Source organism: Stegostoma tigrinum, chromosome 12 (genome assembly GCF_030684315.1).
Source record: "Stegostoma tigrinum isolate sSteTig4 chromosome 12, sSteTig4.hap1, whole genome shotgun sequence".
Taxonomy (NCBI): Eukaryota; Metazoa; Chordata; class Chondrichthyes; order Orectolobiformes; family Stegostomatidae; genus Stegostoma; species Stegostoma tigrinum.
In genome coordinates this window covers 27,706,483-27,725,520 of record NC_081365.1, presented here as the reverse complement: position 1 = coordinate 27,725,520, position 19,038 = coordinate 27,706,483, and the positions used below count along the sequence as shown (strand labels likewise).

At 37.4% G+C, this 19,038-nt stretch overlaps 1 protein-coding gene across 1 annotated transcript in view; it reads left to right on the top strand.

Annotated features, from left to right (window-relative positions):
* The window catches only part of tmem45a (transmembrane protein 45a), a 111,801-nt gene extending 96,819 nt beyond the window's left edge, over positions 1–14,982 (top strand). The window contains exons 6-7 of the mRNA XM_059650222.1: positions 6,206–6,351; positions 10,446–14,982. Coding sequence (XP_059506205.1) covers positions 6,206–6,351; positions 10,446–10,539 — 240 coding nt within the window. The 3' untranslated portion in view covers positions 10,540–14,982. The remainder of the gene's footprint in view (positions 1–6,205; positions 6,352–10,445) is intronic.
* The last annotated feature ends 4,056 nt before the right edge of the window (positions 14,983–19,038 follow it).

Sequence of the window (19,038 nt, the reverse complement as noted above, 5' to 3'; positions counted from 1 at the left end):
GGCATGGACTTGAGGTATTAGGCTTGGCTAATGAGGAGCAATCAGGATGGATAAAGACTTTTACAAAGCTGGGATGAAACATCAGTGAATGAAGGTGGATATTCCAGCCTCGGCATTCACCCGCTTCCCTGGCTGCCTCTGGTTATCAACTTACCTCCACTCCTGAGGAATGAGAACTACATGAGGCCAGTTCACCGAGTTGGGTGATTTCCTGACTTGAGCTACCAACCTGCAATTAAAAACCCATCGCACACTGTTCACCTGAATCTGAAATGATTCAAGGTTTCCGCTATGTTGCCAAATTAGCCCTACCAATTGTTTTGATTGCTCTTTGCATGATGAGGAATCTCCAGTTATCAGCCTTCAGTCTCTATGTGCAACCGGCGTGGTTTAGTTTGACGTAGTATTTTCAATTTACCCACTCTGTAAAATACTCTTTGAAGGTCCATTCTGAATCATACCCTTTCCATTGTTTTAACTATCCAGAATCCAGTTTTCCTTGATTCCTGCTTGGCAATGATTAATGTTGAGTCAGGAATTTATGCATAAACTGTAAAGACCAAAGGGTGAAAACACCTACTACATGGGTGTAGTGCTAATAAGAGCAGTGGTTTCGAAGTTTGGATACAGAAAACGATTTCAGTCCTAATTAGCGATTAGCATAATTTGACTTTGCCTGAAATTCCAAAACCATAAATCCGCAGGTTTAACTCTCAAAAGCCAAGTGCTCAAAAGCTGATTAAATGTCATTTTTGTGGAGCAGCACATGAGAGATAAACTAGCATTTCAGTTTACAACTTGACCAGCTTGATCAATTTGGAGGCTTTTGGACCATTAAGTTATTCAGCAAAAATCAATCCCTGAATCTTTTAATCCTTGGCCCTAGAAATGGTTTGCTCCATTTGCCTGCTAGACTTGCCCAAGCAATTTGCCAATAAAGAGAATTTCTGATGGGGCAGCTAATCGAGACTTTATGGAAAGTATTATGGTATAGAGGAGTGGTTAGAGAGGGTGAAGCTAAGGGAATTAAAGAATGTAAGTGCAAAATACTGCAAATACTGGGAATCTGTAATCAAATCTGAAGTGCTGGAAATGCTCATCAGGTCATGCTGTATATTTGGATAAAGAATTTAAAGATTACTAGTCAGTCCTACGGGTCCTTGAGCATGAATGAGAATATGAACATACCACTCCGATTTACAGTTGAAAAAGTTGGTGTTGAAAATACGCACCAAAAGTGTAGATTTCCTACACCAGTGTCTTAATTATAACTTGCTGAGGCAGATGTTATAGAATATGCCTGATTTTTACTCCATGTGATCCCATCAAATTATTAGTCGTACAGTAAGGGCAAAAATCTAATCTACTGCTTCAAGCTGTCATTTGAGTTAGGAGCGCGGCTCCAATGTTTAACAAACATATTAATATGACTCATTCTCCAACACTGTTATTCTGACCTGAATGAATATGCTGACTTGAAAAATAATGGTTATTTAGTATTTTTATGCACTTAGTAGTGTACATAACAGTAGGGAGGTATGTGTACTGTGTTTCAAACCTTGTGGAGTTGAGACATTTCAGTGCTCACTTCTGTCAGTGATATGATAATTAGATGTAAGATGTAGTAATTACCTTTAAAATCACAGCCCAGTCTTCACATCGTCCTTGCTTTTGTCTAGGTTGCTCTTTCTATTCTCCCTAGACATAACACATTCCTCCAGGGCAATTTAGCTTGAAAGTAATAAAAGTCGAACAAGAGCAATAGTTTGGAATCTGGTGAATTTATACTCCGTTAATTGAACTCCATTTTATGATCTAAATTTAAACATCTTCAAAGAAGTTGCAATCTCAGAAAGCGCATGATAAAATGTGATTTTTTAATTTGATTTATTATTGTCACATGTACCTAGATCCAGTGAAAAGTTTTGTTTTGCCTTCAGTTTCTCTGAGAAATGTTGCATAATATTTTGTGGGACTTCAATTGATTTTTGTTCTTTTAATGCCAGTGGTGAAAATGTCCTGAACACATTTTAAATGCAAGTTTTATGACATTTTATTAAGATTTCCAATTCCCTGTTTTAATAAAATGTAGCTTTCTATTTAGAATCTTCCTTACAATATAGACATGATACAGGTTACCATTGGTAGTATGATAAAAAACGTGAAATCACATTCATCGTTAAACCATGATGTCTGTAGTTTAGAGTATCTACATAAAATATTGTGTTGAATCAGAAAGTTGTTCATCTGATTGTTTTAATCTGTAGGGATTTTGATTGTTTTCATATGGCTAATGTTACTTGCAAGTTTTGCATATTTTGTAATTTTCCCTCATTTTTCAAGCATTCAATAAGAGAACAGCAGCATAATTTACATTTGAATGTTCCACTGAAGAGACAGGGAATACAACATCTTGTCATAATACAACAGAGGCCGTCTATGTTTTAAATGAGTGCTGATGATGAGCACAAGTCTGTTATTTTTTAATTATGTTTACTAATAATCAATTTTGAAAGCAAATGCGGAAAACCGTGGCAATCCAGATGAAGTAATTTGGTATCTAAACTGCCCTTTCCCTTCCAGTTGTACTGTTCTTATGTCTGTTTTGATGGGCTCACTGCCAAGTTTTGTGAAACCAGATGGCAAGGAGATAATATCACATACACAGGAATTATTCCTGAACCACACTAAACATTACTTAATTAAAAAAAGTGAAAATCATTAGGTCAGTACATTTGTTTAACTGTTTAATTATATTTGTGTGTTTGTTTTCATGGTGACTTGGCAATTCTTGATATAAATTTAACATTTAGTTGCACACTACACATCCACTTCAAATATATTTTAAAAATATTAATAAAATTCCTTCAAATCAATATGTTTCATAAAATATTTTTTGAGTATCAAAGAATCTCACTGTTCTTTTGGCTTCTCCCATTTTACTTGGGACCACTGGTTGGTCACCCTTCTCCATCTCTGCCTGTCAGTCACCCAGCCCTCATCCATTCTTCTGCGTTTAAGTTTCTTGATATTTCATCTTTCCATTTGTCCTTAGACCTTGCTGTTCTAGTTCCTAGTAGTCCTATCTTCATCACTGACCACATAATCTTTCCTCTCTCTTTCTGCAACAGATGGCCTTCCATTTGAATCTCCATTTTCTCTTATTCTCCCACAAGCCTCACTGACCTCCTGATGTGCTGCTTCCTGATTTCATCTTCTCTTAACACTCAACAGAGCTAGAGTGGTGCAGCAGGAGCATGCTGGGCCCAGAAGTCAGAAGTTGATGGGTCAAAGCCATCCTCTGCCATTTTTTTTGGATGGCACAGTGGCTTAGTTGTTAGCACCGCTGCCTCACTGCGCCAGGGGCCCGAGCTTTGCTTCTTGGATGACCGTCTGTGTGCCGCTTGCATGTTTTCCCTGTGTCTGTATGGATTTCAGCGGGGTGCTCCTCCCACAGTCCCAGGGTTTGGAGAGATATGGGCCAAATGCTGGCAAATGGGACTAGATTAATTTAGAATATCTGGTCAGCATGGACAAGTTGAATTAAAAAGTCTGTTTCTGTGCAGTACACCTCTATGACTCTTATGAGCAGATTAGGGGTGGATTGGCCATGCTAAATTGCCCCATTGTGCCCAGGGATGTGTAGGCTAGGTGGATTAGCCATGGGAAATGCAGGGTTCCAGGGATAGGATTGGGGAACTGGGTCTCGATGGGATATACTTCAGAAGATTGGTACAAACGCAATGAGCCAAATAGAATCCCTACAGTGCAGAAAGAGACTATGAACATATCCAGCATTTAGATCTTATTAGCATCCAGTTGCTGTTCCTCTCTTCTAGATATTGCTCAGTTTTCTACAGGATATAGCAAGGCTGGTTTCAAACATTTTTTTTTACCCATAATACTAACCTGCACTCCTTCCAATTACTCCAACCAGACCTAACCTATCACTTAATTTTCCCTTCTGTACTTGCATTTTCTGCTATCACTGATCCAAGTGCTTGAAACTACTTCCTCTCTCCAAGTCTTAATCAAAAATTTTTAAACCTTCACTGTGACGCTGTTGCCTGGCTCAACCTGACTACCATAAATTAGATCTATGCTCTACTGAACTTCATGCTCCTTTCTTTCTTATCTTCCACAGAGACTTGGTAATGTTTTCATCACACCACCATGTATCTCAATTTCATCTTCAAAGTTATTGACCATTGCTCTTCCTGTCTCACTTGTTCATTTGAAACATCCATGTCATTCAGGAAGTGGAAGGCATTCACTGCTGATGCTTGGTGCAATGTAACTTTGGCTTTCAAACTGTCACTGTCCCTCACACTCTCTCTTACTCTTGTCTGGGACTCCTTGTATATGTCCTCTAATGGCTATACTAACTTCTCTGAGTCTGCAGTGGTTCTAGCAAATTTCCAGTCTTGCTCCTGAGGCACCCATTCACAAACCTTCTCTAGATTAATGCTTTTTGTATTGGTATGCATGATACTACAGGAATATGACTGCATAATGTACTTTTATCTCAGTTTATACATTATTGATCAGTTTCTGTTCTCTAATTACTCCATATTTCTTTTGGACGTAGTGAGGAAAGTATCATTAGCAAATAATAATTATCATGCTAAAATAGTGTATTGGTTCCTCAAAGAGAAGCTAGTTTTGAGAAGATTTGTAGCTCAGGTTGAGGTTCTGGATGTGAGTTTGCTCGCTGAGCTGGAAGGTTAGTTTTCAGATGTTTCGTCACCATTCTGGGTAACATCATCAGTGAGCCTACAACGAAGCGCTGGTGTTATGTCCCACTTTCTATTTATCTGTTTAGGTTTCCTTAGGTTGGTGATGTCATGTCCTGCATTGGTGATGTCATTTCCTGTTCTTTTTCTCAGGGGATGGTAGATTGACTCCAAGTCAATGTGTTTGTTGATGGAGTTCCGGTTGGAATGCCATGCTTCTAGGAATTCTCGTGCATGTCTCTGTTTGGCTTGTCCTAGGATGGATGTGTTGTCCCCATCAAAGTGGTGTCCCTCCTCATCTGTATGTGGGTCTGCTACGTGGATGACACCTTTGTCATCACTAAACAAAACAGGAAACAAATTAGAGGAAACATTCAAGACCATCAATAATACCCTTACTGGCACAACATTCACAAAAGAGGAGGAAAACAACAACAAACTGCCATTCCTAGATGTCACAGTAGAGCGAACAGTCAATGGGGAACTTCAAACCAGCGTCTACAGGAAAACAACACATACGGACCAAATACTGAACTACAGGAGCAACCATCCCAACACCCACAAACGAAGCTGCATTAGAACATTATTCCAGCGAGCCACCACACACTGCAGCACAGAGGAACTACGCAGAGCAGAAGTAAATCACCTATACAGCGTATTCAAAAAGAATGGGTACCCAATGAACACAGTCCGCCGATTTCTCAGCAACAAACCAAAAGAAACAGACAAAACGGGCTCAGAAACCATAACCACTCTCCCCTACATCAAAGACATTTCCGAAATGACTGCCAGACTACTCGGACCTCTTGGCATCAGGGTAGCCCACAAACCCACCAACACACTAAAACAGCAGCTAATGAACTTAAAAGACCCTATACAGACAACAAATAAAACGAACGTCATCTACAAAATACCTTGCAAGAACTGTGACAAACACTACATTGGACAAACAGGCAAAAAGCTAGCCACCAGGATACATGAACATCAACTAGCCACAAAACGACATGACCCACTATCACTCGTACCCTTACATACAGATGAGGAAGGACACCACTTTGACTGGGACAACACATCCATCCTAGGACAAGCCAAACAGAGACATGCACAAGAATTCCTAGAAGCATGGCATTCCAACCGGAATTCCATCAACAAACACATTGAGCCAATCTACCATCCCCTGAGAAAAAGGGCAGGAAATGACATCACCAATGCAGGACACGACATCACCAACCCAAGGAAACCTAACCAGATAAATAGAAAGTGGGACATAACACCAGCGCTTCGTCGTAGGCTCACTGATGATGTTACCTAGAATGGTGACGAAACATCTGAAAACTAACCTTCCAGCTCAGTGAGCAAACTCACATCCAGATCCTTAAAGAGAAACTTAGTTTATAGCTATTGGTGAAATCTAAATATAATTACAAATATCTTCCATCTCTTTAATCCAGATTATTTCATTCATTTTTTAGATTGGATTTATTCTGTATCCTCCAAATGGAAGCCCTGAATGGGATCAAACTAGTCATGACAATTTGATGTTTATTACCATGTGCTATTGTTGGCATTATGCTATTTCAATCCTCATTGTGGCCCTTAGCTATGCGATTGTCAGTTGGTGAGTACATTTTTTTTTCCCCGTCTCAAAGCTGAACACTGAGGGACATACAGTCCTGTGGAATGTACTGCGTAGGTTAATATGTAAAATGTCTCTAAGGTGCTATTTTGTCATCTTGATTAACTTATTGGATTAACAGTTGTATGCAAAACCCTTTTTTTCAGAAATGTATGAACGCATACAGCACCAGAGCAAATTCAATGTCTAAATTAATGTCTTTCAAGGAGAGCTAGTGCCTTATAAAGAACTGAGTAACCTGCGTGGTTGTCCAACTGCCATTACACTTTGAAGATTGCAACAATGTATCTTCACCAAGATTAGAAAGAAAACATGACTGTCTTTATAATTTTGCTAATTTTAATTGACATGCTAGCTTGGTTACTGGGCAGTAATGGTGAAATGGGTAGGGACGGAGACACAAAATAGTGGCTCTGAGAAGGAGGCAAAATTAAAAATTGAGGAGATATGTGGCAGACTTTCCTTATTAATGAAACTGATGAATATTGGACTACTGTCTTCCAAATCATCTTATTTAAACTACAGAGCCCACACCATGCAGTTGTAACAATATAGAGTCAGGCCTTTGTTGATGCACAACAACTTATAACGTGCCATTAACATAATAACTGATAAAAAGCTTCATTATAAAACACATATGCCTTGAGAGCATAAAGAGATATTAGATCTGGCCAGATGACCAAAAGCTTAGTAGATGAAGATTTTGGGACAGGCTTAAATGAAGAAAGTGAAGTAGGGAGGAAATGAGTGTTTTCCAGAATTTACTGCCATCATACCTCATGCTTCAGCAGGATTCCAGAATGATTGTCTGTATACAGTGGTACACTCAAACTTCAGTTCCATTTCTTTTCTTTGGTCGTGACCGTAGATGCTTGCTCTCAATAAGTCATGATGTGGAGATGCCAGTGTTGGACTGGGGTGGACAAAGGCAGAAGCCACACAACACCAGTTAATAGTCCAACAGGTTTATTTAAAATCACAAGCTTTTAGTGCACTGCTCCTTCATCAGATGAAGCAAAGTTACATGCTGATTATATAACCAATCAATTCTGCTAAAGTAAAGAAAAAGGCACACCACTAAAATAAATTTGCTCTTCCAAATCCCTTCTAATTATACCGTTAAAAATGTTACATTGCCTTATTTGGCTAAGTATCATTCTTGCAAATAATGTTGATGTGATAGGCATATTACAAACTTTACTGAATGCTTATATTCAGGCATTGCATTTTTAAAATGAATTTCCGACATCCACTTGCACAATACATGACTTACCTTTCTATTGAAAAATATAACTTTATTTAGCTTATTGTGTATTGGTCATAACTTAATGTGTATGCCTCAGAGGCTGCTCAGGGCTGTCAGGTAATGAGGACAATCCAATGCAGAGTTCCAATGACTGGAAACAATTATATATTTGGATTAGTATTTCTAAAGTTCTCCATGAAATTTTAGAATTATTAGATGCAAAATCATGGGAGAATCCACCCAAATTGCAGTGATCTGTTCTGTTGTCAAAGCTCTGGCCTAAAAGAAATAAAATAAACCTTGGCTAAATTTTCTGCAAAATTGGCTGTGCATCAGTTTAGGGGAATTTCATGAAGGGTTTTTCTCTGTGAGCTATGGCGAGTTATTTTGTGCAATTGTCAGCTTTTCCATCTCAATAAGTATGCCCCATGCTACTACACCACTGCCCTCACATGAACTTGCCCCCATTAGCAGTAGAATTGCTTGTTAATGCTGGAAGCTTGCAGCTTACCTGCTGCTGGTGCCATGTATAAAGACCAGTTGCCAGCCAGGATTGGAAGCATAGAGAAGTAAGCCATTCATTGCTTTGAGCCTGAGGATTACACACCTTAGACTTTGAGACTTGGCTGTTTGGTTGAAGCACATTCAGTGTGGTTGCTGTGTAAGCTACAATATGTGCAGGTGTCGTATTGGTGTAGCACAGTACCATAGCAACACATCCTTTCCCTTGACAGTTCAGACTGGCAAACACAACAAGCTGCCTGGGTTTGTGTCTGCACTAAAAGGCAAGGCAAGGCAAGTCAGAAGTACCATAAAAAACTGACTGCCTGTACCACATTACTCATTTACTTGATAAGTAGAATGTACTTTTGGCTTGATGGCAGAGTCCTGATAGTGGCAAACACCACTGCTGTTGCTGTTGCTTCACTTGTTGCTCAAATGTTTGAGCTACCTTACCCTTCCAGGTTAATCTGGCCACTTCTAAGGTCCTAGACTGATGACTTTAGTGGTTTTCATGAATTTAATTGGTATGGACTTGTAGACTTATTGATATTTACGGTGTAGAAGAAAGCTATTCAGCCCCAAAGTGTCTTTACTCGCTAACAAAGATCTGTCTTCACCATTCCCATTTTCCAACTTTCGGTCCATGGCCCTGGAGGCTATCCACCCAATTTATGCCCCTGATAACCTAATACACCTTTCTTAGGGTCCCTCTCAAGATTCACTGCTCCAGGAAAAACAGTAAGATATTAAGTTGTCATGAATTCTGATGCTGCAAGAAATGATCTGATCAGCGTAGCTATTATCCTGCAGGCTGACTTTGATGCTCCCTATTTTAGCACCAAGGTGAGGGCCTTTTTTTTTTGCAGACAGAACATGAACATGTGCTGTGCCTATTTCAACTCAGCAAAATAGGTTTCATCCATTTTTTGGTTCATGCTTTGTGACAATACCTAGACCACTCAACTTGTCGGGTTTGAAATTCAAACAAAGCCTGGCAATTAACAGTCAATCATCATTAATATCTGCGGCCCCCATTGGCAATGCCTGTCCTAATTACTCACCAAACGATCAGTAATCTCCTCTCATAAAGTATAAATGTTGGCTATGCCCTTCACTTGTATTCTTGAAAATTATCCTGATGAGTTTCAAGGTTTGTAGGAAATAACTTACTATTATTCCTGTTTGTGTTACTGACTGTTGCACTAATCACAATTGGGAATTGTTTCTGGTACTGCCAAGACACTAGGCATTGTGTGTGTATTTCTAAACCATTCTGTTATAAATGGGACATGTCCCTCTAAATGTCAAAAACAGCATCAATACACACGACAATTAATTTGCTACAAAATCACTTGCTAACCCAAACACCAACTCTAAAGCCTACCCTTTCAACACATTTGACATACAACTGTTTATGTCACTAAGATATAATGACTGATCATTTTTATTCTATACAACACCATTATGCAATCAGAGACAATGGAAAGCTAAAACTATGAACTAGGGGACACAAAATTGTTGAAACGAATATTGATTGTATTTGATGCAATACATATTACTTAACTCAAAAAAGACCACAACAATTCTGCCCCCTAGAGTCAAAATACATATTTTCACATAAAGAAGAATTTTCCTTGCCATTTTTCATGAACTATCATTTCAATTTTTGAAATTGGAAGTCGGACAAATTCCTCCCCAAGCACTTCAGTACATATATGCTAGAATCTTAGGAAACCTAAAACCGTTCCTGTGTTTTTAGTTTGCGCAGGTTTCAACATGAAAGCAGAAAGAATCAGTTAGCAAGAATTGTTTAAAAATATCTTGTAGGATGTGAGCACAGGGAATGGCTAGCCGACGTTTGCCATCCCTAATTATCCTTGAAGAGGTAGTGTGAGCTTCCTTTCTTGAACACCTGCCATCCATCTTGTGGAGGTCCATCAATGATGTGGTTCAGAAGGGAGTTCTGGGTTCTTTACCCAGAAACTGTGAAGGAAGGGCAATATATTTCTAAGTCAGAATCATTTGTGACTTGGAAAGGAATGTGGTGGAATAGCCAGCAAGGAGTTAAAACGGAGCGTGGGATGACTGGTAAATTTAGATATATATAAACAGTGTGACATAGTGAATCAACAATCAATTTTTTTTAAGCTTCAAACTTAAATCTTAAATATTATTCTATTCAAGAAACACATTCATAGTCCAAAGGCGGATAGCAGTGTGATGTGCACTGTATATTTTTAAAGATAATTTGCAGTGATTTCAGTCATTATCAATCACACCATAATCAATTTCACCAAATTTACCTATATCCTTTATATCTTTGTAGGGTGATTCATACAAAGTTAAAGAAGGTCGAACCTCTGGAGATGGGACTGTTGAAGTCATCAGAAAAAGATCAAGAAGTTGAGGATGAAATATAGCCTGATAAATATTGTAGTTTGCTACCATTATGCCTTCTTTATGTGTATATTCTTTTAGAATCTTTAATATTTTCTGATGTTAAACCCTTCCATAAGCTTAAACCTGTGTCTACAAAGGAACAAATGTATTCAACAATATCTGTTTTGGATTGAAATGGATACATTTCTTTTACTGCTGTCTTTTATTTGTATCAAGTCAACTAGTGAAAAGGGTAATATTTATGATCTTTACAATAATCAGAACTTGATCCTGATTTCCAATAGCTTCAGTGACTGGTGAAAGGGGAAATGCACACTCTTGTACTTGACAGCATGTCTTCTATGTTTAAAAACTCCTATGTGAAAATTAACAAGGCCTGAAAGAAAGTAGTAATCTTTTTGATAATAATGCTTCAGAAGAAGTAGAACAAAGAAAGAGCACAGGGATGAAATTGATTTATACCAATAATGCAGAAAGGACTTATATTAAATCTGCTCCCTATCATACATCCATTAAAAAAGAGAATTCAGCTTCGATTAAAATGGGCTGCTAAGTTATCATGAGTTCATTTTGTACAATTGTCTTTTTAAAAGTCAAAGGAAGATTTTGGTGCTCAAACCTATAATCAGTGAAAATGGTAGTTTAAAAATGACATACTACAAATTAAAAAGTGTAGGCAACTTCTATTTCAGCATTACTTCAGTCCAAATTCTAATCCTTAAATCCACACCAATGACTGAGGTGATATAAAATTCAGTTTGTGACTCTGAAGTCACAATGTCTGATTTAAAAGAATTGTAATGTTTTTGTTTTAAATGTGCCCTTGTTACAGTAAACATTTGAGCTTTGAAAATATATTTACCCAGAGACAAATATATATGAAGTTGTTTGACATTACAAAGAAGATTGAAATTCTAACCTTTCTGAAAACCTGCAATATACTTTCTTATATAGTCTAGCTTCATTTACTCCACTGACAAACACACTGACCTCGTGCTCAGCCACGATTAAATGTCATAAATCGTAGAGGCTGAAATTGCTCATCGAAGAATGTTTCTTGTTCGTGTGATGTTTCTGGCAGTTTCAAATCAAATTTAAATAGTGCAAATTTCATAAAAACAATTAAATAAAAATCACAAGAATACAATTGGTTTTTTTCACTCATCCAGATACTGTGAACTAGCAAGCTGTATTACATACTTTGCAAAAGGAAATTGAATGCAATGTAAAACAGACTGCAGACTCACCTTGAACACATTTCATGCTATTGTCAAAAACAAAATTTCACTCTAGCACGTAATTGAAAAGTCTGCAATAGCATCATTGCAACCATTTTCCCCAAACTACATTCTGAAGCAATATTTGATATCAAAGGGGAACGACTTCACTTTGTGAAGCAAAATTACAAACATGTTCTTTAATTTCTTTGTTACAAATAGCAAATAAAAACACATGCAAACTCATGCATTAGTCTTACAAACTAGCTTTAAAAACAACCATCTTTATTTCCACTTGAGAAATTATGGGTTCCCAGAATTGTCCAAAGGCTTCCTTGTTCAGCCACCATAGTTTAGAGGATTGCTCATACCGTCTGAATGGGTTTTATGTCAAAGTTGCCCTGACTGAGAAGCTTAATTATTGAACCATATACTGTTCTATCGCTTAAATTTTCTGTTAGATTGTTTCACTCCATATAATCTGAAGGTTATAAAGTTTAAGTGTCAGTGTCTATTATTTAATGCAGTAGTGTTTAAACAATCTTTTAAAGTGAAGAAATACCATAAAAGTGTCAATCTTAATGTTTTAACACCTCCTTTAGAATTAAAACTTTATTACATATCTTTTTACAAAATTAAACCCATGATACCCATGACTGAACTTAAAAGTAGTGGCCAGTGCTTGAAATATAAGTACTTGTGAAAAGCATTTGCTAACAATGTGCAAATTCTGTAATGAAAACCCTTACTGTGTGACCAAAAAAAAACTTCTTTGTAAATGATATATTTTATACCAAATATTTCATTGAAGATTCATTTTAGTTAGTCCGAATTTAAAATAAGATGAAACCTATATAGGAAATGGGAGTTATAACTGTGATCAAGTAGCATAATAAGTTCCCTTCAAGTATAATGGTGCATCCTGATATTACACTTTGCTGCAGCTTTGAAGCATATTTATTTATATCCTTGTTATTAAGTCTTTTAAGGAGATAAGGAAATGTGACAGTTCTTTTTAAATTAGGGCTAATATAAGCTATTCATCCTGATGGCATTTATCTTTAAATAGTTATTATTATTTTATTTTTTCCCCCTTCTCCAAACGATGAGACTATCCTTGGCATTACAGCATTACATTCCAAGCGCCGACATCAAATCTGAACCGCTTTCTGGACTCACATTCAAGCCCACGTGTTGTCCTTAAGCAAAGACTTACAATTTCTCTGGAATGCTAACCTGAAGCAGATGGTTCCATTACCAGAAACTTAGATTTGGATACTGTTTAAAAAAATGCTCTTTCTGTGTGGTGTGTCAGTCATTTAGAATGAATTTACAACATACGGTGAACAGAAATCCCTTATTGGAAGGGTGAAGTCTGGGCCATCCTCCAAAGTTTGATATCTTTTCCATGCATGTCTGCACTTTAGGATGTGTACACAATCTCAAGGTGTTGAAAAATGTGTTGCACAGTCAAACAAATAAATCATTAAAATCAACAAGTTTTGTTAAATATCACAACTTAGCTGTGATATTTCCTTTAGTGAATTGTTTATCACAATAAAATGGACCTTACAGGTCAGGAAACCCATGAATCTGTGACAGGCTACCACCATTACTGAAAGTTTGATTATTGCCAGCACCAGACATTTCCGAAACATAATACAAAAATCAGAATCTATCTATTCAAAACTTCCTACTTGATCCCCTCATTGAATCAGCTGGCTAAAATTATAATCAGCCAGCAAAAGCTGGACAGCAATTACCAACAGCCAGTCAGTGGCACCCAGCTATAGATAATCAAGTCACAGCTAAATTGGGTGGACTGGACGATGAAGTGTTTGGAGGAAGTTGAGGGATTAGTAGTCAAGGGAGCGTTTGGAAGCTAGTCTCTCAAAGAAATTGAATTAACAGCTGAAACTACTGCCATCTACCTCAGAGATGGAAAAAAGGCTCAGTGCACTATTGAGTTGCCAAGAAATGTGCTTACGTGGAGTTGAAGGTAGCCAATGAGATGTGAGAAATGTGCTTCATAACCTGGCTGTAGGTTACTTCAATAGGACCTACAAGTATCTTCAGTTTCTCTGTTGGGATTAAAGGATATTTTCTCCCACCCCATTCCCTTATTCATTGTCATAATATTTGCATTCCTTCCCAGTCTATGTTGGTGCAGTGTCCTACGCCTGCTTCCCCAAAGTTGCCAATTGATCCCTATTCTGCCATTTCTAAATTCACTCCACTCCCTATGCTGTCATTGCCGTTCCTCCTCCAACAACATAACTCTGAGCTGCTCTTCCCACATTCCACTCCCAAAGTAAATGCCACCATTATCTGCTTTAACCCTATCTGAATGGTGATGCTGCTCCTATTTAATTCTGGTAACTATCCTAGTAAAAGATGAATTGATTGATGGTTACATGTTATGGGTACATTTTTTTTCCTTGTACTATGCCAGAAGCAAGCTACAATAGGTGAGGCAGGAATGCTTGGTTGGGAGACTGTATGGCAATTTAGGACCATTCATTAATTAAATCTGTGGTAGTGCATGGAACTGGTTCAGTCAAGTGGGCAAAAGCTTAAAGAGATCATACACTAAAACCTTAAGTAGACTCTCCACTGCATGAGAACAGGCGATAATGATGGAAAACTTGAAAAGTAAATAAAATAGTACGTAAACATTGAATGCATGAAGTTATAGTTCTGTGCTGAACCTCAGTGTGACCAATGTATTTCTAAATCTTCCTTATTAAGAATTTGTGTGAAATATACATTAATGTTATCAATATTATTTTTGGTTTTAAAACCTACCAAAACAATACCATAATAAGTCATTTAAAGACTGTCTGTCTTTTGCTGCATCATTGATGAATATTTTCTTGCTACTTAATAATGTGTAACTAGGTGCAAATTTCAAAAAATGCAGAAAATATTCCTTTGTCCCCCATATATAGTTTATTTTCAAATAGATCTTAAAACCTTCCTGTACATCTTTCCAGATATCTTCAATCCTACATATTTGTGTATTCCATTTTAAAATGTTGAACATTCACAGAAAATCATATTTATAAATAATTTACAAGATAAGTTTTGAGAATCATACTTGATTTGTAGCATGTAAAAGATAGAATATGAAAGCTTTAAAAATAAAAATAAAATAACCGTTGCAGTTTTTGTAGAATAAATGTTTTATATGCAAATACATTTTGGATAAACTTAGGTTTCTCTTTTTAGTAATATATTATAGTTAAATAATTAGGTCATACCTCAAATGAAATGAATATTTATTTTCTATCACTAAGAAAATTTATATTATTTACTTAACTTACTTTGTAAAGCAAGTACAACTTTTGGCAATGCTTCAGTTTTTAAATTAATTTAAATGTTGTATTTTATTTGTAGTTGATTCAGTTTTGCCAATTAGCCTGTCAATGCAATACTGATTAGTAAGGACCAAAGGAAAATTTTCAATAAGTTTAACTTCTGAAATAAATATTAAATATTGATTGATCGTTAGTCACTTTGTTTTTCATTTCATTGTACTACTTACGCTGGGATACACTAAACTCAACAGGCTTTCAAAGGCTTTAATGTTTGTTGTTGGAAATACACTTTTCTGTTAAAAGTAGCAATATGTACTGTGCTGACACAATTACTTGTTGTCATAACGCAGTTGTATCGTTGGTGAAAGTTTAAAAAAATGAAGATTTTCTTTTTCATCTTTTTTCAGCAATAAATGACCAAAAACTTGTTGCCCAATTTTGAAGAATGCTTGTAGTTTATGTTGAATTATTGCTATCTTCTGAAGTTACTGTCATAAATTTATCTGTGAATGAAGAGTCTCTACTTTGTGAAACTGAACATTTCTAATTAAAATAACTGTTCTTAAATACACTTACTTTGTATTATTCCATAATTGTGTTAAATTGTTGAATAACTGAATGAATTATTATGCAAGTAAACAGATAGTCAAGAAGGGAAAAGATATTCGGTTCTTCAAAACCTAGATCTTTAATATTCTTTAGTCCAGCATCCAAAAACATTTGAACTGTCTTCACTATGCAATGGTAGAAAAACTTCAAAAGCCCCAGTAACTTGCTTCAAACATTTTGCATCACAAAGCTATTCCATTCTTGGATGATTCCTTCAATATTTATTTTCTTAAGAATATCTTGCTTTCCTTGAAACCACTTATGTCCGTAATCATCCTTGTTCTTGTTTGAACAGTTAACGTTTAACCAACTTCATATAGTATAACCTATTTAACTCTAAGCTCCCATTTGCCAATTTCTGTATGGATGCAGCTATTTTAGCTCAATCTTTCAAAAGGATCCTACAATGAGTAAACAATCCCATGATCTATCTGGCACATCCATTGGCTTGACAGTCACTATATTGTCTCGAATTGACTGCGGGAATGTTCCCACTTTTTATTCAGGCTTGCTTTAAAGAGAGCTGCTTCTAGCAGCTTGAAGATATCCAGTAAAGCATTATGTGTTCTTTTTCGGACCTGATAAGGAACACAGTCAGAAGATCATCCATATGTTGGATTACTGTGCTGCTTCTTAAGTGTCATAATTTTCCACCAAGTGCTTGAAATAGCAATCTTTATCAAATGACTTATCAGACTCAATTTCAGAAACAAATATTATAAATAACATAACAGATAAATAACAATTCTGAGGAAGGGTCACCAGACCCAAAACGTTAACCCTGTTTTCTCCTTCACAGATGCTGCCAGACCTGCTGAGCTTTTCCAGCAACTTCTGTTTTTGTTCCTGATTTACAGCATCTGCAGTTCTTTTGGTTTTCATGATAAATAACATTGTTATTAGGCTCAGTGATTTTGAACAATGCTTCTTAGATCCAAGATACAAGTAATTGGAGTGAGTCTAAGGTTCTCCTATTCTCAAACACTTTGTCTCAAAAAGCTAGCACAGGGTCATGGGCAAGTCTCTGACAGGCAAAACCTTGAATTAAATTGGATGAATGTAAATTTTAAAAAGCACGCATCTAGCAATATGGAAAGTAAAGGAAGTCAACACAAGGTGTTAGATCAGCTGTTGTGAGAAGGGTCAGGGCACCAAGTGATATCACATCTTAATTTCACTTTGTTTTAGAAATCTGAGTTCATATTGGATGGCTGACAAATACAGCTTACCTATGTTTGTAACAACTTGAGCTTGTACAACCAAAATCTTTGTTTTCAAATTAGAATCAAGAAGTACAGTTTGCACCATTTCGAAACATTTGTTCAACTTTTCCTATAACTAAAATAATCTTTGACTATAGAGTGAATTACTGCTTTTTGCACTGTGGTGTGTGGCCCAAATAGTGTGTGGCCCCAGTCAATTGGAGGCAATGCAGAGACTGTCAAGGCCCTAGATGTGCCAGATAGATCTTGGGATTGTTTACTTATTGCAGGACCCTTTTTGAAGGTTTCAGGTAATATAGTTGCACCTTTACAAGACCTGGCATAAGGGAGCACAGAGCTAAAGAGGTTGTATCAGTTGAAGTTGGTTTAATGTTAAGTGTTCAATCAGGAAAACTGTTTTCTCTTCATTTTTCAATTGTTTCTACGTTATCCTCATTAAAGACCAACTCACAGTTTCTTATATTAGTACTAACTCATCTTCACAATTACAAGTAGAAAGTGGTGATGATCATTACTGTCATCACCGAAATGTCAGCTTCTGTGCTCCTGAGATGCTGCTTGGCCTGCTGTGTTCATCCAGCTTTACATTTTGTTATCTATGATCATTACTGTTGTTTTTCTTTTTCTGATCCATCAACCAAATTTTTTTGATCTCCGGGGTACCCTGTGCATTCCACTTCTCATTCACCATCCCCTTTATTATTTTTGGTGGTTATTCTGCTATAAACCAGGTGATGGTGCCCTTTGATCCCTGTTAGAAGTTTACAGCCTCTCACTGTTCCACGAACCACATCTCGCACAATTCCAACATGAGTAATTTATTTCGCCTGCCTGCAGTGTGCTATCTATCTGGTTAACACAGCTTTGGCCTCACGGTGCAACTAATGGTTCCTGAATGGGTTTGACCTCTTGGTGTGGCTTTTTGCCTTTTCTCACTTCACACTCTCCCATTCTGCCATCTCAGGTCTACCTCCTTATCCAGCACTCATTGTCCATTTCACCAACATCTGCCTGGTATAGCTCTCTGCTCTAATTATAGGTGGTAAATTGAAACGTATTAACCCAAGTGCAATGCTAGTGCCTGGGATGTAATAATGACCACCTGTAACTATACCAAACTGTTATAGGGTTACTTGAAAAATTAATAGAGGACTCCAAGAGCACAATTGATGATAGTTTATTTGAATGGTGCATGGAGTGATAGTTCACTGTGATTGAAAGTTCTTCTCCTCACATGCATGAAATAAATGATTGTCAAGTACCCCTACAACATGTGTTAGAGAAGATGTAACAACCCCTTACATTGTAAGATGCCATGGCAGTAGGGAGTGACCTTTGTAGCTGTTTCCCCATAGCTGCAGTTACGATGAGGTTCAGTTAAACAAGAGATGATATGAAATAGCAATACATTTAAGAATGATAACTTGCAATTGGAGTGAAGTGTCAGCTGTGCCACCTATATGGTTCTTCTACATTCCCCTTCCTCCTACTGCGTGCCCTGCTATAACTGATAGATACCAGTGCCTTCCACAGTGACTACTTCTTCAACAAATGTTGGCTGCTTGAGGAACTTTGGCTCAGAGTTGATTAGCTGGAGTCTGCACCGTGGATGCTACAACACATCAGGGGAGGAGAGAGGTACCTGGACACTGTGTCCCAGGAGGCAGTCACATCTATTAGAATCATTGCATTAAAGTTGGTCCAGAGTGAGACGTAGGAGGCTGTGACAGCATATGAGGCAGGTATAGGGATCCAGAACTTAGTTTTGGAAAAGCCTCAGCCAGTACCATTATCCCAAAGCTACAAGGCACTGGTTCCCACTGTCGACAAAGTCGCAAACTGCAGGGAGATTGAGCAAAGTGACTGCAGTGGTATGGATTGCCATTCAAGTGAGTGGAGAAAAGAGAAATGCAGTAGTAATAGGAGATATCACAGCGGAATGGATACTGCTCTCTGCAGCAAAGACAGAGGGCCTGTGTTGAGTAGATTGTACCGACGTTCAGGACATTTCTTATAGTTGGAAAAGAACTTGGACAGGGAGGAAAAGGATCCAGTTGTCATGGTCCACCAACAACATGGATAGGACTTGTAAAAAGCTTCAGCTGAGGGACAACAAGCAGCTGAGAATTAAATTGAAAAACAGAACCAAAGTA